General features: G+C 43.9%; 1 protein-coding gene across 1 annotated transcript in view; it reads right to left on the bottom strand.

The window, feature by feature from the left end:
- Window positions 1-25,854, bottom strand: part of UBR4 (ubiquitin protein ligase E3 component n-recognin 4) — a 3,959,899-nt gene that overhangs the window by 2,275,953 nt on the left and 1,658,092 nt on the right. The window contains 2 exon segments of the mRNA XM_044087073.1: window positions 7,745-7,902; window positions 21,053-21,280. Coding sequence (XP_043943008.1) covers window positions 7,745-7,902; window positions 21,053-21,280 — 386 coding nt within the window.

Below are 25,854 nucleotides of genomic sequence, written 5' to 3'. Positions count from 1 at the left end.
CCACAGGTAAGGGAACCAAATTTGCCGAGGCCAGAATGGGGCAATGAGGATCATCCTGCTCCCCAACCGCGAGGCTTTCTGTAAGAGCTGCAGCATCAGGGGTAGAGGAGGATAGGCATAAAGTAGACCGGGTGGCCAAGCATGCACCAGAGTGTCTCTTGGAGTTTCCCCTGGAGGGGGAATCAGAGCGAAGAAATTGTCGCCTTTGGTGTTTGAGGGAGAGGCAAAAAGATCGCAGCAGGGTTGCCCCCATATTGCGAATATCTGCTTCGCTACTAGTGGGTTGGGAGACCACTCGTAAGGGGCAAGAAGGGTGCGGCTGAGTTTGTCCGCTAGGATGTTGGCCCGCCCCAGAATGTGCGTTGCAATCAGAAAGTGGTTGGTGGAAATCGCCCATTCCCACACTCTCATGGCTTCGCGGCATAGAGGGTAAGACCTGGTTCCCCCCTGTTTGTTGATGTACCAGACAACAGACATGTTGTCCGACTGAATTGCAATCGTTCCTACGGGGAGGAGATTCTGAAGTGCTTGCAACGCGTACAGCACCGCTCTCATCTCCAGAACGTTGATATGCAGGGAGGTCTCTGTATCGTTCCACGTGCCTTGGATGGTCCTGCCTGAATAATGCCCCCCCCACCCGAGGCGGGAGGCGTCCGCGGTCACCGTGACGAGAGGGGGAGAGGTGCAGAAGGGTCGACCCATATGGAGATCTGGAGCATGAAGCCACCATAATAGGGCCCTCCTGCAAGCCTTGCTGATAGCGATGGGGTGACGGAGAGGAAAGGACAAAAAGGACCATTGTACTAGAAGGGTCCACTGCAGTACCCACATGTTCAGACGGGTGCATGGAAGGAACGTTATCGCTGCCGCCATGGAGCCCAGCGCCCTCAGGACCAATTTCGCCGGTGGTGCTTCTGACTGGAGGATGGCCCGCACATGAAGTTGCAAATTCCATAGTCGTTCCGACGTCAGGAAGGCTCGTAGATCTCTGGTGTCTATTCTGGCTCCTATAAATTCTATGACTTGTGTCGGGGCCAGAAAAGATTTGTCGGCATTGATGGTGATGCCTAACTAGGGGGCTAGGCGGAGAAAGAAATCTTTGGCTGAGCAAAGTAGATGCCTTGTTGGGGCGGTCAGGAGCCAGTCGTCCAGGTACGGGAAGACCTGCATTCCCTGGAGTCTCAGGTGGGCCGCTATCACTGCTAATACCTTGAACGGGGTCTGTGGTGAGGCCAAAGGGAAGGACCCTGAACTGGTAGTGAATGGCTCCCAGCCGGAAGCGGAGGAACCTCCTGGATCGTCTGTCCATTAGAATGTGGTTGTACGCATCCTTGAGGTCTATAGAGCACATCCAATCGTTCTCCCTTAGAGGGGGAAGAATAGATTGAAGAGTGACCATTCTGAATTTTTCCTTTGTTACAGGCAGGTTCAAACGGGACAGGTCTAGAATTGGTCTAGAGTCCCGCGTCTTTTTTGGCACCAAAAAGAACCTGGAGTAGAACCCTAATCCGAGCTGGTCTTGGGGGACGGGCTGGATGGCTCTTTCTTAGCAGCTGCTGAATCTCTGCGGCTGCAGCCTCCCTCTGATCGGGTGGTACATCGGGGAGGTTCTTGAATTTGGGGGCATGAAGAAAAGGGATTTTGCATCCTCTGGATATAACTCTAAGCACCCAACGGTCTGTCATGATGGACTCTCATGCCGCTAGGTGCTCCGAGAAGCGACCCCCCGACTGCCTCCAGAGTGGAGCAGTCGGGCAATCCTTCAGGGTTGCTGCGTGGGCCGGTCAGAGAAAGGTTCTCTGGACCCAAAGTTCCTTAGAGCCCCTCAGCCCCTGGGGCGGCATCCTCCCTGTCCTCCTAGGCCACGGAAGGACTGGTTGTCCAGAGCGGGTTGGGAATGTTGCGATTTCCGGAACCACATCTTCTTCTGACCCTTTTGGTTCTTCGAAAAGGACCGCTGGGGAGCAGAGAAGCGGACTCCGACAGCAGACAACATCTTCCCGTCTTTCTTGCTCTGGACAAGTGTCTCGCGAACCGTTTTGCCAAACAGGGCAGAACCATCGAACGGGGCGTTCACAAAGGACGCTTTAAAAGGCTCTGCAAAGTCACAATGATGGAGCCAGGCCTGATGTCTCATGACTAGGCCCCCTCCACTAGCTCTAGCGGCTCCCTCGGTGGCGTGGGACAATAGCCGCATAGAGGTATTTGAAATAGATCTCAGAGTGGCCATTCGGGTTGAGTACAATTGTTTGTCCTCCGCCGACATGGACTCAGGGGGGGAGGCAGCGTATTCTTTGATAAGATCCCGCTGCATCCTGATGACATGTGCCATATAGTTCAGAGACCTTACCGAAAAGGTCGCTGAACTAAAAACTCGCTTCCCTAAACGATTCGAGTGGGACTCCTTGCTCGGTGGATGGACTGAGGGGCTCTCCTGAGCTAGTTCCCTCTTTGTGGCTGCCGCCATCAACATGGCATCTACGGGGGGGGGCCCTTGCTCCAGTGTGACCGGTCTGCGGGGGGGGGGGGCTCAGTATCCTGTCCGGGCGTTTAGGGACTGGCTCCACGGTGTCCGGGTCCACCAGGGGGTCGGCAGGAGGGGACACCCAATAGGTAGACGGGCCTGCTTCGAATGCCTCCAGAAACACGGACTCGTCAGAGAAGCCTTGGGGGCAGACCACCCACCTCTGATCCTAAGCATTTCCATGATGTCTCCAAAGGAGACATCCTCAGGGGGTGATCTTGGGGAGCCTTCCCCTTCATCCAAGTCCGTGTTCTCAGTTAAGGACTCAGGGGAGTCCACGTGCCTCCTCTTGCACTTGTGCTTGCGAGGCACTTCCTTGGGGGGGCTGTCCGAGGATGTCTCGTCAGCAACATCCTGTTCCAATGGAACCACCTGGGACATTGAAGCAGGCTGTCCCTGAGGCCGCGTGATGGAAGCCTGGCCCAGCAGAGAGGGAGTGCAAAGTGGAGCCGAGACAAGGGCCGGGGGTCCGGATGCTCTCGACAGAGCCCTCTCCACTACATCGAAGGCAGAGGGGGAACCGCTCTCCCTGGGCTCTGAGAGCCGGCTCCCACTCGGATCCGATGAAGGGATCGGAGCTGGCGCCGAGACCATCGGATCCGAAGGACCAGTGTGCTCCGACCTGGACGGAGCCAAAGGCACACTGAATCCCTCTGATCCAAAGCTCGGCCCACAGCTCCGAGAGGTCAGATCCGACAGACTCAAGGGCAAGGTCGGATCCGAAGCACCAAGTACTGTCGGCGCCGACCCACCCCCGGCTCCGATGCTGCTCGGTTCCGAATGCTCTGAACCCGAGTAGCGGGTAGGAGAAGGAGCAATTGGAGCGAAAAAGGGTATCGAGCTCCCCCCCTTCGGGGGGGAGGCAAGAGCACTCCCATCTGCAGCTGGGCCTGGATGAATCTTCGCATCATCCGGTCCAAGTCTGCATCTGACATGCTGAAAGTTGATCTCGATGAGGCCACCGAGGCAGGCCTGGAATGCCGCCTCGATGACCTCGATGGAGATCGGGCTTCCTCCTCCCCGGGCCCTGGGGAGAAGCAAGGAGATTGGAGCTGAGGAGGAGGAGACCTGGAAGCTGTGGAGGAAGAAGCCCGCTTAGCTGGCGGGGCCGAAGCGGAGGCCTCGGCCCGCCGCTTGTGGTGCTTCTCCCTCCATTTTCTCCTAGCCTCCCTGTCCTCCGGCGCTTTAGCGGGAGTTTGAGTCCCGGCCGGAGGAAGGGGGGCAGGAGTGGCAATGACCACAGCCTGTGGTAGTGCCACGGGAGCAGCGGAGGCCAGAGCCGAGTCCGGGGACAAAAGTCCCGCCAGGACCAGCTTCAACCTCCGCTCTTTCAGTGCCCTGGGGTTGAACGCTGCACAAATGGTACAGCCCGAGGAGAGGTGTTCAACCCCAAGGCACCGAGTGTGGCCATCAGCCGGGGAGAGCTTATGGCCACACTCGGTACATTTTGAAAAAATGGCTTTTGGGGTCTCAGCCATACTTAAGAAAAAAAAGTGCTGCACAAACACACAGGCCCCAAAACACAAACACACACACTCACTAACGACCAGCGAAGGGAGGGAAAAAACTATGTAAAAAAATATAAAATACAGGGAACCTGACTCTTACACACTTTTTAAATTTAACTGTAGAGGAAAGTTAAATAAAATCACACTTAATTGACAAATTCGCTAAGAGCTCAAAAGAATCCAGCCATCCACAAGCACGGCAAACTAGATCTGAGGTCATGGAGTGTTGGGCAGGGGATTATGGGTGAGGGGAGGAGCTAGGAGCTCGGATCCATTAGCTATGAAACAAGTTGCCGGCTCGGATCCAATATCGGATCCTAGACCCACAGGTTGCTGACAAATGAAGTCCCTACTTCAGATTATACAGTTAAACTAGAGAGGGTTTTATACAAAAAGGGACCTGGAAACACTCAACCAAAAACAGAAAAGAGAAGAAAAGGGTACATTTTTTCTCATAAAAAAGTCTCAACGCCTGGAACTCTAGATCAAGCTGCTGTTGGATAACCGCAGCAAACTATCAGGGTTAACAAGGGATTATGGGTAGGGGGAGGAGCTTGGAGCTCAGATCTAAAGCTGTTGAAAACTGCAAGCTCGGCTCAAATTCCCATAGGTTGCTGCACAAATTAAGTTAACTACTTCAGATGTCTGGTTTTCTGTTTATTATTTTTGAGAACATCCAATATAGAAATGTCTGAGATGCAATATAAAGGAGGACCACCAAATGTCAGGGGATACTCAACAACATCCAAAATAACATCTTCCCGAACAACTATTTCGGTAACCCCATGCTCACCCTCGAAAATGATCAGCCTTGGTCCCCCCCTCCGGCACCAGAGTCAGACACCTGCGACTCAGTCAATGACATGCTAGCAGCCTCCTTAATGGCTTCCTCATGGGTACCAGTCAGTGGAAAGTCTGCAGGTTCCAATTTGGACTCAGGGTCTTCACTTGGCCTTTTTCTGTGCCGGTTCCCCCGAGGATCCTGACGTCGGGTCCATATTTTTAGCAAATCGCTTCAGCCTCTGATTCTCTAGGTAAAGTTTTAGAGCAGCAAGATGGCTTCTAAGGGTTTTGAAAACAAAGGCCTGAAAGATTTCACAAGAAGTGTGGTCGTGGTCTTGGCCTAGACAGAATAAGCAGAGCTCGTGTGAGTCTATGTGGAATCTGCCTTCCACATCACTTGTCCTTTCTAGCGGACATTAACCCACAACACAATTGTTGTCCTTTCTAGCGGACATTAACCCACAACACAATTGCAAAAAAGAGACAAAAACCCCTATGGGGTACTTATCTGAACACAGACAGGCACAAAAGTCACTTTACAAGTGAGCGATGATCAGAGCTAACAGTCACACAGGAGGCAGAAAAGTTCTAAGGCAGGTGCGTGCTGATTTCCGTTTACTGCCGACATACACCGTGATGCAGACCATCGCACATAGTTTTGCAGTAGCATTTATCTATTGTATTATGGTCGGATGTACGAGTCAACCAGAGGCAGCTCACACATGTTATGGCTACAGCAGCATATGAATAGAAGGACATCAGCAAATCCAACCCACAACAGATGCAACAGATGAAAGTATCTCACACTAATGACATACACCCTGAACAAAGGAATGATCCACGAAAAGGACTTGGGACATCCATAAAATTAGAGCTAAAATAATCCAATGCCTCTGCTGTAAACAGCATGCAAGAAATCCATGAAGCAGATGTCAAAGAAGTGTTAATCAATACTAACGGAGCAGTAGTAGTAATGTCACTTAGGCAGACTGGAAACCCAACAATCAAAACTGAAGAAAAACATATCAGATGCATCATGAGGGTAAACAACAGCAGAACCAATCAGGTCATTCAGCATGAGTTAAATGCAACATTAAATACCGGATGCTGAAGCAAAAGATGAAAAAATCAGATTACTCAATAGTTAAAAGTGATGTAAAGGTTTTTTCAACTTTTTGAAAAAGATAGCTTTAAGATACATCATCATTCTGTATCAAAATGGCCAAGCTCAACCATACCAAACAGATGAAAGGTAAAGAGGATATGCTCCTCTGTGTTAGAAGCATTCTTCAAAAATCATGAACAAAGGCAGGCTGCACAGAAGGCAGGAAAAAGAACCTAACAGGCATGAAAAAATACTGGCCTCAGGGCCAAGTATGGCAGACAGCTTTGTAACAACCTACCCAAATAATCTAGTGCCTACAATAGATAAGAATTTAAAGGACTGCTGCAGGCAGAAGATATATCACCTTTTATGCTCTATTCAACATACACATCCATGCAACAAGATGAGTTATTTTAATTTCTAGTGTGTTCCAATAATAAAAGACTTTGGGGGAGGGGGGCCATGGTGGAATGATTTTCTCACTAAGCATTAGCTTTCCACAAACACTGTGTCCCTAAAAAATAAAAATCCCCTAGCACTGTCATCTGCGCATAGTTCAATGAACTATTGCTTCCTTTAAAACATATGGTTAAGTTTCATTATTTTCCAGCAAACATGATGGGTTGTGTTCTTAGCCTTTTCCCAAGACAGCATAAAAAGCTCATTCTTTAATCTGTACAAAGAGCTTTTTAAGACCCAGGAAAACTTTTTTCACATTCCGTCGATAAATCTGAGGCATCATATTTCAAGCCAATTAGTCCAGCATGTTCTGTCAACTGTGATAACATTTTTAAAAACAACCAAGTACTGAGCAGGAGTGAGAGTGAGAAAATAACAGAAGATAATCCAACATGTAAAATCCACGTAGTTTATTGCAGACAAGAACAAACGGATAAGCGCTTTCACTGTATCAGCTTCTTCAGATCCATGAAACAAACCTCCTAACACAAACTTGTTATATATTAAAAGCACACTGAGACAATTATGTATTTATATATAAAATTTTTTCATGTATTAGTTTATGTGTTTTGGAAAATTTTTTATATATTCTATGGAGTGTTTAAAGTCATTTTACGGATGTTTTAAGTTATTTTATGCATTTATATTTTTGTAGTGAGCTTTTTTTTTTCCTGTTCTTTGCAGTTTGCTATGCCTTTAAATATAGGTTTGTGTTGGATCATCTTGATAGGTTAATTATTTGTCTCTGTGTGCTTTTAATATATAACTAGTTTGTGTTAGGAGGTTTGTTTCATGGATCTGAAGAAGCTGATACAGTGAAAGCGCTTATCCGTTTGTTCTTGTCTGCAATAAACTACATGGATTTTACATCTTAGATTGTTATCTTCTGTTATTTTCTCACTCTCACTCCTGCTCAGTACTTGGCTGTTTTTAAAAAACTTTTTATATTTCTCTGAGCAGGGGCGTTTACCTGTGAAGCAGCAATTTGTCAGACTTTTTTAACTGTGATGACATTGCCATGACATCACAGTCCAGCTCCAGACACTTGGCAAATATAAGGCCCCAGGGAAGACAAAGACATGACTATGGAAAACAAAGATGTTTTCCGATGTTATAAATTGCATGAAAATAATATCTAGAGAAACAGGTTTCCAAGTTGTGCAGTATGAAACATTTTTTAATCAAATACCAGACACACACACTTCTAATGTAAATGAACAACTACAGATTCCAGGACCTTCTGTTAAATGCAGACCAAGTTGGAACATTAAATCCCATCAAAAACTCCAATAAAATACTATGCCTCAAGTCAACTCAGAGAAGATTCATTTTTTGTGCACTTCCAAAGAATCTCTGCATACATACCTCTTCACGTTGATGGGGAAAAGACGAAGTACCTCAAGGGTACCCCTGCTTATAGTAGCAGCAAAAGCCTTGCCCTGACTGTAGCTGAAGAAAAGCATCTGCAGAACATGGGAGTAGTAAACAGATACACCACCTCCAGCCACATGTCCATTGCTCTCCTAAAGTGTGATGAAAAAAATAGAACAAAATCAACAATTCAGGTACTGCAAAAAAGGTTCAACATCTATGAAGGTCAAGTCCAGCTGGCATACAGAAATTGCAAAATATGAATTTAGTGGCCAACAAGAAATAAGGTCAACAAACAGGCTACTGTAATAGCTACCATGATGCCCAAACAAGTTTTTGCCATTTTATCTGAAAATAAAATTTTTTTATCAAAATTTAGTTTCTAAGATATCTGCAAATTCAAATTTCTGTATCAAAATGTAGTCTCTGGCATAACAAGAACATTATTAGAATGAAAAGAATGGATCAAGCGTAAGTAAAGTAACAAAAAGCACCATTATAAAGATAAAGCATCAAGGTAAACCTACAATTAAAACAACTTGAAAAGCACTGAACAGCGCATAAGCTAAATTACAGACAACAGCAAAAGGCAAACAAATTACAATAAATATGGAACAATCTCAAAAACAAATCAATACTGCAGCTCTATCTGTGTAAGTTACATTCTTGAAAAGGTGATACTTCAATACCATCTTAAATGAGGCTTCCGTCTCATGTGTCAGTATCAAGGAACGTAGTCAATTTGAAAGTAAATAAGCCATACATACAAAAGCACATCAGGTTTTCAACAGAAGCCTGGAACAGTTAAACAGCAACTCACCTGGCAATATGACCACCTCATGACAGTGCAGGGGGAACAGAAGTGCTTTCAAATAAAGAGCTAGATCCACACAGGTCATGCAAAGCAAGAACAAAGAGGTTATAAGCAGACTTCATCAGTCAGCTACCTAGCCAAGGAAAATATTGTACTCATGGAAAGGGTCTGACAATATAGTCCACAAGACCTAGGTACAACTGGTGGTAATTAACAAAAAATAAAAATACTAGGGGCACATAACACTACAAGGTCCAGAGATGGCATCAAGTGTTTAATAAGGGAGAAAGCTGCATGATAAGAAAATGACTTGAAAACTTGTCCTTCACTGTGACTGTGTTAAGCATCACTCCATTTCTTACACAAGGCACAAAATCCAATCTATTCTAACCATAAAACAGGGCAGACAGAAATTATTGCAAAAAAGGATGCACTGTAGCATGTATTAGCATCAGTCTAACAGCAGCTGAGCTTAAGACAGCCTGAAGCCATACAAAACTCTATGGCATCCAGACAATTCTGAAAAACAGTAAAAGCAGACAAAAAAAAAAACAGGTATACTCTAAAAAGAAACTGAGCAGCCACAAATCAGCATAGCAAACGTAATGAATACCTCTCTCCAATGACATTTTTTAATCATGTAGACCAAGGGCTGGCAAACCACAGCTTCTCATTATGCAACCAGACTTTTTATGAGATCTCAAAGAAGTGGCCCTCGAGTCAATGTCAAGCAGTAGAGTGTAAAGATTATTAGCTGCAGTCTTGTTGCCATACTCTTATCAATCTCAAAGGGAACAGACTACACTTCACTTTCCTAAATGCTTTGCACGCTGCTTTACTACATACTATAGATTATTCAGTTATGAGCTGCTTCCTGATGTATTTGTGTAGCTGAGTTAGGACTGGTGATTGGAAGCAAGCCATATTTTTTTGGGACTCTGCCTTGTAATGACTTAGATTCCAGTAGGAAGGTCCTGTATGTACATGATCGGTGTGTGTGGTTGCAATCAGCTACATTACATTAAGTGTACACTATTCATTAAACTGATTGCAATCAGACATACAAGGTATACATATTCAAAATGGCTGTAAATGACAGATGTATCTGTTTGTGGGGGGAATGCAATGGGTTACACTGCCAGAGTCTCATACAAAGCAGCTAAAATGCATTACTGTGGCCACTTATTTACGTATTTGAACTCAATCATATATCTGAGGTTTGTCTGTAAATTGTAAACCTGTGTTTGTGGTGGAGGAAGAGTACAATGGGCAACAGCAGGGAAGTGAAACTGTGTGTGTGTGTGTGTGTGTTTATTCACATAAGAGGCATGAATGTGTATACAGTCAATGAAGCAGCTGTGACTAGTGAGCACATATGTGTGCAATGAGCTTGCCTTATACAAGTCTGAAAGCAAACAGCCGAAATATATTACTGTGGTTATTACTTTGTTTTTATTTATTCGCTCGCTCATTTGATCACAAAGTAGGCATCAAAAAGATTTGCAATTTCACCTTTTGCTTTGGGAGCTTAACTTTTTCAAAGGCCCTCTGAGTTGACTCCTAGACTGTGTTTTGTCAGTTAATCAAGCACTCTATATGATGGGATATGTACAGACTTGCACCTTACTATTTTTATTGCCTTTCTTAATCTCATCAGACTAGAGATATGTGATCCCATCAGATTCTGCACCCAAGCTATTCACAGTACCTAAACACGTTTAAATTAACTGCAAGCTTTTGTTTCTGTGGTATTAAGGGCAGACAACCTCTTTATCCACTCTGTGGATCTGCAAGGGACTGTTAAACACTGCCCATCTCTGGAAGACCTAGCTAGTCCAACCAATTTAAATGTCTCATCAAGGCACTGTGATTCCTCTTATTTGTTAGGGTGCTCTGTGTCTAATAAAAAAAAAGGCTGAATTTCCATCATAATATGCATCTTTGACATGTGCAAAGACAGAGAACTACCTTTTTTAATGTTTCATAGGTTTCCTTCTGCCACATGGGGTCTTGCAGCTCCACTGTGTGCACATTGTAAGCATAAAGTACAGCTGTGTCACACTTACCATAACTGCAGATGTTCAAATAGATTAGTGTTGCACTACTGATTCTTGGGTCTTCTTACCATGTAGAATCCGGCGACTAGCCTGATTTCCAAGTTTTTCCGTCATCCTTAGCCAACGGATGCCCAACAATCAAGGTCCGACTATCAGGGTATAAAAAGGGCATCCACCAGCACCATCTTCAGTTCTTTCTAGCCATACAGTCCGATGCACTTCACTTGCGTTTAATAATCTCGCAGTCCCATTGCTCAGCTCACGTTCTCTGAGATCCCTCTCCTACCAGTCAGACAAGTAACCTGTTGAGAAAATTTCTATACTAACAACTTTCAAAAAAGTAAACAATTGCTTGAAATGTAGAAAGCAAATCCTGTATGAAGATTTTAACTTGTTTTATCTGTTCTGCTTGGGGCCTCAGCACAGTATCTGTAACTGTCCTGACCGCGCAAACTTCTGTGCGAACTCTCTCAAGAATCAGTACTGCAAACACTAACCATGAATAACATCCTCCTGTGACCTAAATTACTACCCACTGGAGACTGTGTATGAGCTGTCACCAGTCCTTAATGACATTTTTAGTGAAATTTTGCATCTTTGGTAGTACATGGTTTTCAGATCACATCTGTTTTGCATAACAATGTTTGACTGCTGTGCTTCTTGGAATCTAGAACAAAATGAACATTCCCACAGTTTCATTTTCTTGCTGCGTTTTACAAAGTGAAGAATAAGGTTTGTGGTTACAAAAGTGCAGGACATATTTCAGCTTCTGTCTTTTGTCAGTCTCCCACTTCTTCTCATGATACTGAATGGCTTTATTTCTTCAGAGGAAGGCTCCCAGAGACCTTGCCCAAGTTACATGACCTTCCATGAACTGCAACCTCCTGGACAGATTTAGCTCTTCTCCTGAATGTCACTAGGATGAGGCTCACAAAATGCAAACACACACTCAACTAGCACTATGGGCCAAGGCAAGAAATGTCGTCATTGTGAGGAATCTGTTTCCTGCAGTCAATACAATTAAGTTTAGCAAAACTGAAATTTTCTTACTATTAGAAACTGGACTTAAATACAGCAGTAATAAAAGACAAGAAAAATTCTCCTAGGCTGTACCTGAGTTTCCCCTGGGAACAGGCCAAGTCATGTAAAGCAATGAAATGTGTAGAGAGAAACATCTGAACATGACATCAGCTGACATCCCTCTTATATAACTGATGTCTATACATGGCAAGAGGCAGAAGTCAGACAAAGCCTTGGGTGAAGGCACAGCTCTGGAAGTTGGGCTATGTCCAGGCAGGGTATCCCAATAATGATTGCACAAGAGAGAGTGAACATTTGGATGAACATCACCACTTAACTTTTTCTAGTCCCTCCTAAGAAAAAGACCATTTCCCTAAGACTAACAACCTCTAACTCAAATTATGCTTATGATCCTCTAAATGTTTCCTGTAATGCAATAAGCTGTTTAAATTTTCTTACGTAAATTCTCTTCAACTGAAATGGTTAAAATATTCACATTTCTGGTTACTAAATTCAACCCACACCTACTGAAAAATGAATCAGCTTATTACTTCCTGCAATACTCGATACATACAAGGAACCCCCAGAAAAACAAAATGAACCACTGCACAGGCTAGTCCAGTTCTGTCTTCTCAGCCTTATAAAAATACCAGACGACTACCTACCCAATCTAATACTGTCAAGCCAACATAAAACTAAATACAAAACATTTAAAACCAAAACCAAAATGGAAAAAGTGCGAAAACACAAATACGAGTAACCAAAGTCCAAATTAACACCCAGGAAGGAGAAACGGCACTTAAAAACGTTTAAACTTATAAGCATTTAATCATAAATCCTACTAAAGTATGTATTTATTTTTTTAGTAGTTTTGATGTTTGAAATGGTTTTATAATTAGATAATTGATGGGATTACAGAAGACAGGTAGTATAGGACACATTGGAAGAAAGGTAGTATGGGACACATTGCATCTGATGAAGTCTTTATACTGAAGACGAAAACGCAGTGATTTAAGTTGAGCGTTTATGTGTTTTATATATTAAAGAAGTGTTTTTCACTAGTTGAGTGTGGACTGCTGTTTCTGCTTCCTGGGTGCTATTTTGGACTTCAAATACAAAACCGACCAACTATCTTTCAGCAGGTAAATACAGGACTACAATCAGAAAAAAGAAATACCCATCCAGCACCAAATGAATTTGTTTTGGCTGCAAAATACCTTTTCAAGTTCCATTTTTAAGCGTACCGTAAAAGAATACCTTCTCAACTCCAACCTCTGTAATAGCTTTTCTCCATGTTAAGCTGACCCACTTATATTCTCCTTCCTACATTCTCTCTCATACGCACTATTCCCTTTTACATGTTCGTCTCTCCTTGCAATCTACTATACACCCACTCTCTCTCCTCTTAGCACCTACACTTATTTCCTCCATCATCTTCTTTAAATCTTCTATTGCTTCCCTCCTCCTCCACTTGCCTTTGACTTTTTTAGCCTATAAAATTCTTCACTGTCAAGCTAGTTTCTACACATCCTGTATCTTTATTACTACTACTTTCTCCATAATATTTAAATACAATTAATTTATGCCTATGTATGTTTTTTTTTACCTTCTACTGATCTCATTTGTATAACTTATTGTAAACTTTTTTATTACTTACATTTCCAAGATCATACACGTACAATTTGTATTACCTGATGGAGCTTTTCGCCCTGGGCCTTCAGTGAAAATGGGATGTATGCCCACATGGACGTTCCTGGTAGTCAAATAAAATTTGCAACTTAAAGCCATGATATATATTCACATTAAACCAGACTCAGTCACCCGCAACAACTCACTCCAGTTTATGATGAACAGCATCCATACTTGGCCTGGTTTTAAAATTTTAAGACATGGCGAAATCATAAAGTACAGTTTTGTACCTACCATAAATGTAGATGTTCGAGTGCTAATACAGCTGCAGTCATAACAGATGGGTTGTCCTGCCGTCAGGCGGGTCCTCGGTCGGCCGAATTCCAAAGTCTAGGTCCGGCGTCGGTTGTCGACGCTTCTTCCCTGACGTCAGTGCGCCAGGGGTATAAAAGAACCAGTCAACGCCATTTTCTTCAGTTTTTTTGCCCCAGATGTCAGGTGCCCCCAGAAGGAAGGCAATACATAAATTTGTGTAATAAAGCAATGCAATATAATCAAAATACAGTAGTTGCAAGCAAATACACCATAAAAGAATACCCCAATCAGGTTGTATGAGGAGGTGTTAGCCAACAGGCCTGTCCCAAGAGGGGAAGGAGGGAGGGAAACCTGGACTGCAGCTGTATTAGCACTCAAACATCTACATTTATGGTAGGTACAAAACTGTACTATGTTCATCGTGCATACAGCTGCAGTCAAAACAGATGGGTTGAATCCCAAAGCTAAGAAAGGGGTGGTAGGCACTAGGTGGAACTAGGAGGAGCCAGAATGCCCTGCAAGACTGCAGTGGAAAGCCTGCTCTAGATTTGGAGTATAATGGTAGGTGGTAGTGCTTGGAGAAGGTATGCACAGAACTCCAAGTGGCTGCTTCCAAAATATCCTTGGTAGGAACTCCTCTGAGGAAGGCTGCAGAAGTGGCTGTGGCCCTGGTGGAATGACTTCAAATGCCTGTAGGAACAGTTTTGCCATGAAAGGAATAGCAAAAGCGTATGCAGTGGGCTATCCATTTTGAGATTGTCTGTTTGTAAATTGGCTTCCCTTGAGCTCCTACCGCATAGGCCACAAAGAGCTGTTCTGATTTTCTGAAAGGCTTTGTTCTGTCCAAATAATAACACAGCTGTCTGCGGATGTCCAAGGAATGTAGTAATCTCTCCCCTTTGTTTTGAGGATTAGGATAAAAAGTCGGTAAATGTATGGCCTGATTTAAAGCTACCCTGGATACCACTTTAGGCATAAAGGATGGGTTGGTTCGTAAGGAAACTCTGTCCTGATGGAAGATGATAAAAGGCTGGACAGCCATGAGAGCCTGTAGTTCTGAAACTCTACGAGCTGAGGTGATAGCCAGAAGGAAAGCTGTTTTCCAGGACAAATATTGCAAATCTGATGAGGCAGCTGGCTCAAAGGGAGGCAAGGTCAATTTTTCCAGAATGAAATTAAGATCCCAAGCAGGTATTGGTTGTTTCCTTGGAGGCCTTAAATTCTTAGCCCCTCTGAGGAACTGTCTTAAGAGGGGGGTGAGAGAATAAAGGTGGATCAGTGTTGTATTCTGCAGAAATGGCTGAGGCATGTATTTTGATGGAGGAGAAATAAAGTCCACTGCTTAGCAGTTCAGCCAAATATTGTAGTATTTGAGGTAAATTCAGTTTTCCAGGATCCTGGCCCTTTTTCTCATTCCAGACACAAAAACGTTTCCATTTTGCGGAGTAAGCTTTTCTAGTTGATGGCCTTCTGGCCTCCAAAATGACATCCTGCACCTCCTTGGAGAGTAGGGCCTGTTGTGATGCTAAGGAATCATCCAGGCGGCTAGATTGAGCGTTTTTAGCTGGCTGTGAAGAGTTTTGAAACTGTGCTGAGTCAGAAGAAGAGGCATTAGAGGCAGGGTCCATGGTGGGGAATGAGTCAGGCTCCTCAGGAGTGGGTACCAGTGTTGCCTTGGCCAGTCCGGAGCAATGAGAATCATCTTTGGTCTGTCTGCTTTGGTCTTTAATAGAACTTTGGGCAGAAGAGGAGGGAAGGCATAAACTGTCATTGATGTCCAAATGAAAGAAAGAGCGTCCACTCTCCAGGCCTGTGGATGGAAGATTCTTGAGCAGAATTTTGTCAATTGATGATTCTTGTGGGAGGCAGAGAGATCTATGTCTGGCCTTCCCCATTCTTGGATTATTTCTGTAAAAACTTTTGGATGCAATTTCCATTCGTGTGGATCTGTCATATTCCTGCTTAGGTTGTCTGCCAGCGTGCTTTCCTTGCCTGGCAAGTACTGTGCTTGTAGTTCCATTTGTAAGTCCATGGCCATGTTCCAAAGTGACATGGCCAGTCTGCATAGGGAGTAAGAATGTGCAAGATGCCATGAATCCCACAGCCTGCAGGATTTTCCTTGCAGTCAGCCTGGTGCAATTTGCTAGTGTTCTGAAGTATTGTATTAGTTGCCCCTGCTTCTCTGGCGTGAGGTAGGCCATCTGGGTGTTTGTGTCCAAATTGGCACCCAGGAAAATTATCTTCCGAGAGGGTATTAGCCTTGATTTCTTTTTGTTGACTGTGTATCCCAGAGATTTCAATAACATTATTACATAAGCCAGATGTTTCAGAAGAATGTGCTTGCTGTCCGAAGGATCAGGCAGTCGTCCAAATAGGGGTATATCTGTATCCCTCGAAGTCTGCAGTAGGCAATTACTGATGCCAGGCATTTCGTGAATACTCTGGGCGCAGTAGATAAGCCAAAGGGCAATGCAGAGAATTGATAATGGGTTGAACCTGCAAGAAATCTGAGGTACCTTCTGCAAATTTGTCTGATTGGGACATGCAGGTATGCCTCCTTGAGGTCCAATGTTACCAGCCAAGACTCCTTGCCCAGCATGGGAAGAAGTTGCTGTAGAGTGAGCATCTTGAATTTTGGTACAAGTAGAAATGTGTTTAGGATGGATAGATCCAAAATAGGTCTCCAATCTTTTCCCTTCCTTGGCACCAGAAATAGCCTGGAATAAAAACCTTGACCTTGTTCGTGCGTAGGTACCTCTTGAATAGCTTTCATGTTTATGAGATTTGTAATTTGCTTTAGTGCCTCTGCCCTTTGATTGTGTGGCAGGTTTGGCATGCCTCTCATTTTTGGAAGGGTGTGAAAATGGAATTTGTAGCCTCTGTTTATAATGTCCAGGATCCATTTGTCCTTTGTGACAACATGCCAATTTTTTGAAAATAATGCCAGCTTTCCTCCTAAGGGGGCTGCCATTTGAAACCTGGTTGGCATGCAAAGGGGAAAGTCATTGGGTTTGCTTTCTGAAAGATTGCAAGTTGTCCTCAACACCTCTGTGTAGGAGCTTGCCATTGTCTGCCTCTATACGATTCTTGGGATTGTCCTCTGCCCCTCGGGCGCCTGTATCTGCCTCTTTGGGGTCTGTCTGTGACAGGAAAGGACCAGTTTTTGGAAGGCCAATTTCTACTAAAATGTGGGGGTTGAACCTGTAGAAATTCTTTCACAGTTTGCATTGATTTAGCCTTTTCCTCCATTTTCCTTAATACCTCCTCAGCATTAGCACCAAATAGTACATCCTTTTGAAGAGGGGCGTCTAGTAATTTAGCTTTGACATGATCAGGCAAGGCTTGTTCCTTGAGCCAGGCATGCATACGTATGACTGATCCTGTAAGAGCAGCTCTACATGAGGCCTCCAGAGCATCAAAACCACATTGTAAGGTATGCTTACCCACTTGTTCTGCACTATGCATCAAATCCTGCAACTCCTTCAAGTCTGGTTTTTCAGGTTGTGACATTTTACCCTTCAATTGTGATAACAAAAACTGTTGGTATTTTAGCATATGAAACTGACAGTTTAAGGCCCTCATGGATAAGGTAGCCGAGGTATATACCTTTTTTCCCTACCTTTCTAAGGATCTGGAATCTCTCTCGGAAGGCAATGGATTTTTGACAATGGAGGCCTTAACTCCCTTGGGGCCCTGTGAGATGGTTTCTGGGTCAGCAGCATGGCTTTTGTAAAGAAATTGGTGTGAGTCAGGAACCCTGTAGTACCTGTCAGGCTTAACTGGAGCTGGAGGTAGAGAGTCCAGGTTAAGGCAGGCCTCCGAGTAAACATCATGTCCAAGACAGGAGATATAGCCAGAGGCCTACGCTGAGGTAACAAGAGAAATTCCCTGAGCCATTTCTTGGAATCTGAATAATCCTGGCCTTCCCAGTGGAAGTGTTCCCTTAAGGTATGCAAAGTTTCCCCAAATGAGTAATCCTCAGGGGGGGATACAGAAGGCATGGACTCCTCCGCATCAGAGTCTTCAAAAGGGGAGTAAGAATGTTCCTCATCATCAGAGTGCTCTGAAATAATGGAGCCCTGATCAGATGAGGGGGAAACTTCCTCCACTCTGGGCCTTTTGTCCGGTGGGGGCTGAGAACCTCTGATTACAGTAATTAAATCCTCAGCCATTTTAAGCATCTGTTTCTTAGGCATGGGGCCTGGAGATGGGCCCTGTGTAGCTGGTCTCTTGGGGTGCATGGTTGCTTTAGACTTTGTGAAAGCCTTGATGGAGAAAGAAGAGGAAGGTCTGAAGACACCTTGAGTGGAGGTGGACCTGTCCACATTCTGAGTTTCAACGCCAAGAGTGGCTTCGGTATCTGTAGTCGGGGTGTGGGCCGAGGAGCCTGCGACCTCGGGCACAGGAGACACCGTCAAAGAATTGTTGTCGGTAATCAGGGGCTGCGTAGGTGCCTCACTGAGAACCGGACCACGTATAGTCGGCTTTGGCGTGTGTCGGTAGAGGCGGCGGACCTCGTGTGTCGGTCCTTGTCTTTGCGTTTTTTAGACAAAACCGGAGTCGGGAGTATCCGACGACATAGTATAGTTAAATGCTTTCCCAAAATAATGCTGGGCGAACTCCGCCCGACACTTAATAGTGCGTTTGTTGAATGTAGCACAAAAGCGACAGACCGAGACATTGTGGCCTGGGCCTAAACAAGGTATACAGAGGGAATGGAAATCCTTATGCGGTATTTGCTTCCCACAAGAAATACAATTATTAACTGTCTGACATCGGTCTGAGGCAAGAAAAGTTTCCACAACGGGGTACTTAGCTTTTAAGAAGACTTCGATTTCCAAATTTTGTAATTTCAGGAGCTGGCCGACCTGCACTTGCGAACTGCTTCTGCTTCGGGCACTGCGCAGCAAGAAAGACTGAAGAAAATGGCGTTGGCTGGTTCCTTTATACCCCTGTCGCACTGACATCAGGGAAGAAGCGACGACAACCGACGCCAGACCTAGACTTTGGAATTCGGCTGACCGAGGACCCGCCTGACAGCAGGAGAACCCATCTGTTATGACTGCAGCTGTATGCACGATGAACATCCCTGGGATGTTACAGACCCACAAGTTTGACTATTCTTATATGCAAGGCCATAGAAAGAATACCTGTAGAACTAATAAATAACAAAAGAAATCTCCAAACACTGGACTCAAGCCAGTTTTGCTTTGTCAAGGGTAGGTCATGCCTACTCAATCTGGTGGACGACACCGAGAAAGTCACTAGGGCTATGGATGAAAGTAGAACAGTGAATACTGTCGACCTTAACCTAGCTAAGGCATATGACAATTCCCCACTCTGGTATTGTAGATAAACTTGCAAAACTGGGCATAAATCCCTACTCCACCAGATGGATAGCCAAACAGCTCATGGACAGGACATATGTTGCTAGAGTGGGCAAATCCAGATCCAGCAAAAGGCCAGTTTACTAGTAGTATACCACAAGGATAAATGCTGGAGCCTCTCCTGTTTGGAATCACTTTCTAAAGTCAAGGCTAACAGAAGGCCTTTGGGTTGACGTAAGTTTGCAGACAACTGCAATTTAGGGGCAATCAATTAATTTGTCTGTGATGTAGATATTCTTCAGAAGGGTCCAACTCAGGCAAATAAATTGGTGCAAGAGGCATGGCCTAAAACTACATGTCAATAATGCATAATCATACCGTTAGGAAAGTCAAATACCCTTGCAAATTACAACATTAAAAGCACACCCTTAATAGTGGACTCAGTGGAGAGAGATCTAAGTACATAGATTGATAGCAGTCTGAACTTTGACAGTCATGTGTCTGCAGTAGTGATAAGTCCTTCTTTGTGGCACAGATTATAAGTAAAAGCAAGGAATCTAAATAAAAAGAAGGTATAGTCACACTGTACTCAGCCCTCCTCAGACCAATTCTAGCACAACTCACTTTTTGGTATGTACTTGACCAGGCACTTGCAATAGCTGAAGCAGCCTCACAGGTTCTTCACAAAGAAAATACAGGGTTGTAAACGTGTCTTGTGCAGCTCGACTAAAAGCTCTATCCCTGTACCCAGTCACCTACTCACTATTAAGGGGTGTGATCTATGCCTAACCTACAAGCACTCAAAATCCAGTCCTGATGGAACTGATTCATGTTTGCAAGACAAACTGCATGAGGGTCACCCGATCCTAAAGATCTAAACCTGGTCTGTGACTTGACCAAAACATGCTGGAGAGAGAGAGAGAGAGAGAGATGCACATCTCCGTAACTACACCTGCTTTGGAACAGGCTTCCTCTTATGTAAAGCAGAGCCCTTCCCTGGCCCTCTTCAAATGCATCTGGATCAATGGATGGGGAACAGTTAATTCACTCCTGGGGTGGCACCCATGTCCCTATGGACAGGGGCAGTCTGTACAATACCTCAAAGGCATAGGCACAAACCTAAAGCTCCTCTAGCCCTTAGGGATCAAAAATTGGGTAAAATTCAGCTAATAATGGCTAGGCTTGTAAGGGCTCAAGCAGTTAGCCTAGTAATCTCCTATGAACCTATAAGCCCCACTCTGCATCTTATTCATACAGCTTGATTCTACTGATAGGGTCCTAACCCTTCCAAAGTATTTTACCATTATATGTCGTACAAGGACATCTGTTGCTGGCTTCACTTCCTCAACTGCGTGTCAGGGTCATAAATAAGCATTCCATGCTGATAAGCATACACACTAACTGCTAAACCAGTTAACTGTGCCAGTCAAATATTCAGTTTATAGCTGATATGTTGCGGTCACAACCCCAACAAGACATGAGATAACTTTAAAGATAACCAGCTTAGTACTAGGGATGAAGCAGCAAACTTCCCTTTCTCACTACTTAATAGCCCTAATGATAGAAACAGCTGACAGCAACCTACATCCTTATTATTCAAAGGGCTACAAATAATATATCTCCTCATTACCAGAAGCTACTGTCAAGGAAGCCAGCTTACTCAAGACACCTTTGCAACTTGAAAGCTTTAAGACAACTGCTCAATAATTCATTCCCTAAAAAGAGTGGGGACTACCGCGGTTTTTAATCCACCTATATTCAAAGCAAAGTTCTAGTTTTAATGCAGCTGCTGTACTATCATTCACTACACTACATGTCCCACTATACCGGCGGCTACAATTACCTCTCCTCAAGACAGTAACAGCCACAGCAAGGTGCTTTATCTTTCTTTAGAGACTGGCCCATTGTTCACCAGTTCATTCCCAAACAAGAAGAGATGGCATTCACCAATATATCAATACACAACACTAATATCTGCAGTAGAAGGGATAAATAAGGAGTTCTACTTCTGAAAAGGATAGACAAATACACTTAACAGACCAAGAAAAATAATTAAATTTTCAGTATTTAAAGACCACATCCATAATTTTACTCCTTCAAAACATTAAGTACAGCCAAACCAGAGCTACATGTAAGGTACCTTCAAGTCTTCATGATTGACTTCTAGAACATTGGTGACATAGAAAGAGCCATGCTGTGCACTGCTCGACTCTTCCATAACCTGTGTGTAGATATATCCAGCTGATGACATGATAACAATAGTGTTCTTCCCCTCCTCATTGCAGAGGAATGCTGCATCCCTTATTTTAGAACTTGGAAGGAGGAAATAGTACACCGGGCTTAATGCATCCACTGAAAGGTCATAGATCTGTTTAAAAGAAAAAACAAAAGAGAGAAGAACATGTCAAAGGTGCTCCTCAAAGCAGATAAAACATTCTCAATTCATTTTCTAAAACAAGCTTAACTCTTTCTTCTTGGGTTTACTCAAAAGTGGAAGGATTCAACAGAACCACATTTTACAAAATAACTGCCGCCAGCATGAGCACCTTAAGTATAGCAATAAAATTCAACAATAAATGCCATTTATTTCAGCAGTTAAACTTTAGGAACTGATACAAGAAAATAAGATCTACCATAAGACATTAACCATAACTCCAAACACTTAAGGGCATCAAGTTAGAAAAGTATTTCTAGCAGAAGGTTATGTTAGTTACGAACTCAGGATAACCGTAGATCCAAATTAACTGGTATCAGGACATTTACCTATGCACTCTTGCCATCACCCAAAGGCATGATTCAGAAGTTGTCTTTAGTACTTTGAATCTCAATTTCTCCCTCTCTGATGCCTAGTTAAATTATACAAAATGCAGGAAAGGGACTGACCTACTCAGCAGAACTACAAGAGGATGCTTAAGAAAGACATGCAAATGTGACGGGTGGGGATCACACTTCTCTGACTAAGTCCACAAAAATCTTGGGTTATTTTATGTTTATGTAACAAAATTGCTTAACATGGACTAAAATCAGTAGGGTATTCACCTATGCACTAGTCCACAATCACTAACAGAACTAGGTGGAGGGTGTGAAGAAGCACAGCAAGAGGAGGACAGTCCTAACAAGAGTCTGCAAGACTACGGAACAGAGTCGAACAGTAGGTGCGGGGTGTATAAGTCCTTGTCACAACATAGCTCATCACCTGGACATGAATACACAAGACATTACTGGTGGACACTCCACCAACAGAATGAGACATCTTCTTTTAGCTTTTCCCAGTTAGGGGTCACCACAGCGGATCATCTGTCTGCTCATGATTGGCAGTGGAGTTTTACGGTGTCGAGTTGCCAGCCCGGCACCCAACCTTCCAGAGAAGGCACACGCACACACTCACACCTAGGGTCAATTTGGAGTGTTCAATTCACCTACTGCATGTCTTTGGGATGTGGGAGGAAACCGGAGCACCTGGAGGAAACCCACGAGACCACAGGGAGGACATGCAGACTCCACACAGAAGGCACCCCAGTCGAGAATCAAACCAGAGAACCTCTTGCTGTGAGGCAGCAATGCTAACCGCTGCACCACCACGGCCAACTGAGTGAGACTTAAAAAGTTATATGCTCACCATAACATTCAGTCTGAGCTGTCCATTTTCATTCTTCCTCAGCTGTTGTTGTCAGATCCAGTCCGTGGATCCGACTTGGCCACTTTTTCCAGACTGTAGGACACACACTCTCGAGCTCCTCCCTTACCCATAAAGCTCTAGTCACTTAACATACCTCATTTCTTGTTTACTGACCCTTAAACCTGCAAGGCAGTAGAAATGAAATGGAATCTAGGACTCAAAGGAACAGTAGTTCCTCTAACAACTTTCGACTCTTCCAAAAGTCAAAAAGGAGTTGTTTGGAAGGAGGGAAGTTGAGGAAGAATGAAAATGGAGAACACAGATGGAACGTTATGGTGAGTACATAACTTTTTTATATGATCTTGTAATTTACATTCATTTCCCAAATGTCAGGACAGAGTCCACAGCTAACTAAATCCTAGGACTCGAAGGATATTCCAGAGTACCGCTTAGTCAAAGGCTGTTCTCTTCCCCTACAGACCAAATTCCATTTGTAATGAGCAATAAAAGTAGGAGGATTAGCCCAGGTTGTGGCTGCACAAACATCATCCAAAGAAGCTCTAGACAAAAAGGCTGAAAAAGTTGCTATAGAGCTGGTGGAATGTGCTTTTGGTAAAGACAAGCCCAATATTCCATTAACAAAAGTAATACAATCTGTTAACCATTTGGCTAAAGTCACTTTAGAAACTGGTTTGCCTAATTTTGATTCTGAAAGATACACAAATAACAGTTCTGATTTCCTGAAAATTTTGGTTCTATGTAGATAAAACTAAGGTGTAACAGCCACTCTCTATTAGAGAAATTTGGAAAGACGGCGAAAGTTGATAGTTTGATTAATAATGAATTCTGACACCACCTTAGGAAGGATTAGTCCCGTAAGTGTAACTCTACCCTTATGAAAACCAAAAAACAGATAGAGGTGTGGATGACAGGGCATGTGATTTTGATACTTTTCTGGCAGAGGTAATGGCCACTAAAAAGACAGTTTTCCAAGTCAAGACTTTTAGTTCAGATTTAGCTGATGGCTCAAACGGAGAGTGTGTGTTAAAGTTTGCAAAACAATGCTCAGATCTACTTTGTTGTAAGATGGGTTGCCAAACTGGCTCATAAAATCGGTCACACACTATCAAAGTAGGTGACTACATCAACCAGCAGACATGTCACCAGCGGGGTGCCACAAGTGTCAGTGCTGGCCCCCTACTGTTTGGTATGCACTCTTCAGAAGCTCAGGCCAAAACTAAGGAGCTGTGGCTGACAAAGTCTGCAGACGACTGTAAACTGGGTGCAATTATCGAATCCTCAAGTGATAACAATATACTTCAGAAGAGTCTTACGCAGACCAACAACTGGTGTCTTAGTCACCGTGTCAAACTAAATGCAAAGAAATGCATCATTATTTCCTTCAGTAAAAACAATGTCCCTTCCCATTATCAAATTAACAATACCCTATGTACCTATAAAGTGGTAAGAGACCTGGGATCACAAGTAGACTGCGACCTTAACTTTGACCACCATGTTTCTAATGTAGTAAGGAAGGCTTTCTATGTATCACACTCGATTAGTAAAGGCAACACCTCAACAACAAAGGAAGTTATAACCCCGCTATACTGGTCACTAATCAGGCCCATAATGGAGTATAATGCCTCTTTTGGCATGTACTGTACAAAGCACCTGCAGCAATTGTAGAGAACTCAGAGGTTTCTACCAAAGACAAAGTGACTCCAGCATGTACCTTACAGAGACTGACTAAAGCCCGTCACTATACTCAGTATGGTACAGACTTCTTAGGGGAGATTATGCCAGGTTTACAAAGCAATCTCTGACCCAAACCTAATTAATTTGCTGCACATCTGTAAATCAAATGGGATTAGAGCTACCCACTCCAGGGACCATAGTATGACTTGCAACTTAATAGGACGTGCTGGGGGGACAGACTTGTCTCCCAGTGTCTGACACATCTTTGGAATAGGCTGCCAATTCATTTGAAACAGAGCACCTCTAAGACACTGCTCAAAAGGAACCTGGATGAGTGGATGGGACAGCATACATTCTTACTGGGGATAGCGCCCACAATCCTCCTGGACATGGGAAGTCATTACTAAATACAATCCTGGGTATTGACTAGAGTATCACTGGTATCATATAGATAGGGATGAAACGGCTAGACTTGAAATTACCTCTGTATCGATAGTCTAGTAACCTCCGATGATCCCCAAGGAGAGGAGTGAGCTCTTTTAATGGGGGAGTCTAAGAAGGAACACTCCCTTTCAAATGGCTTTAAAAAGTTTGGAAGATGCTAAAGAGGAGTTATTTACTCTCAGGAAAATTGGAAATGGCAGCTAGCTGTACTTTACAGTAGAAGAGCTAGCACCTTCACTGAAAATTGTAGCTACAAACCCAAGAACTTTAGAAACTGGTGCTGAAAAGTGATCCAGATCCTTTTGCTGTGCCCAAATGACAACTCTTTTACATTTACTTCTATAAAATTACCTAGTGGAAGCTTTGTGGGGTGATAATAGAAAGTGATGGACAGGGGAGGAGAGCCTGGCTATCTAGCCATAAATGAAATTGGAAAACAATGCAGGCCTAGAATTTCCGCATGAATCATGTAAGTCAGTAGTTCTGGCTTTGGATCCAGAGTCCATGGAGGATGAAGGAGATGAGGGCAAATAAGGGAAACCAAATCTGATGAGGCCAGTAAGGGGCAGTGAGGTAACTGTGCTCTTCAACCGAGATGTTTTCTGAAGAAATTTGGGGATCAGAGGGAAATTACAGTTCTGTACCTACCATAAATGTAGATGCTCGAGTGTTCACCCTGCTGCAGTCATCACACTTGGGTTATCCTGTCGTCAGGCGGTCCCACAGTCGGCCGGAATTCCAAAGTCTTGGTCTGGCGTCGGTTGCTGTCACTTCTTCCCTGACGTCAGTGCGCCAGGAGTATATATAATGCATCCGACGCCATTTTCTTCAGTTTTTCTTGCCCCAGATGTCAGGTGCCCCCAAAAAGGTGGTCAATAATTAGTACCAAATTAAGTAATTTTTGCACAAACACAAAATCCCTCCAGCTATAAGCAAATACATCAGGAAGGTATTGTAGAGATTTAGCCAGTTAGATCAGAGGGGATGGAGGGAGGGTAACCTGGACTGCAGCAGGGTGAGCACTCGAACATCTACATTTATGGTAGGTACAAAACTGTACTATGTTCATCGTGTTATCCTACTGCAGTCATCACACTTGGGTAGAATCCCAAAGCTATGGATGGGTGGAGGAGTTATAGAGGGTTAGAGGAGGCTAGAAGGCCCTGCAGAGCTGCAGTGACAAA

This window comes from Protopterus annectens, chromosome 1.part1 (genome assembly GCF_019279795.1).
Source record: "Protopterus annectens isolate FY-2018-M chromosome 1.part1, PAN1.0, whole genome shotgun sequence".
NCBI lineage: Eukaryota > Metazoa > Chordata > Ceratodontiformes > Protopteridae > Protopterus > Protopterus annectens.
This window is presented reverse-complemented; position numbering and strand designations above follow the sequence as displayed.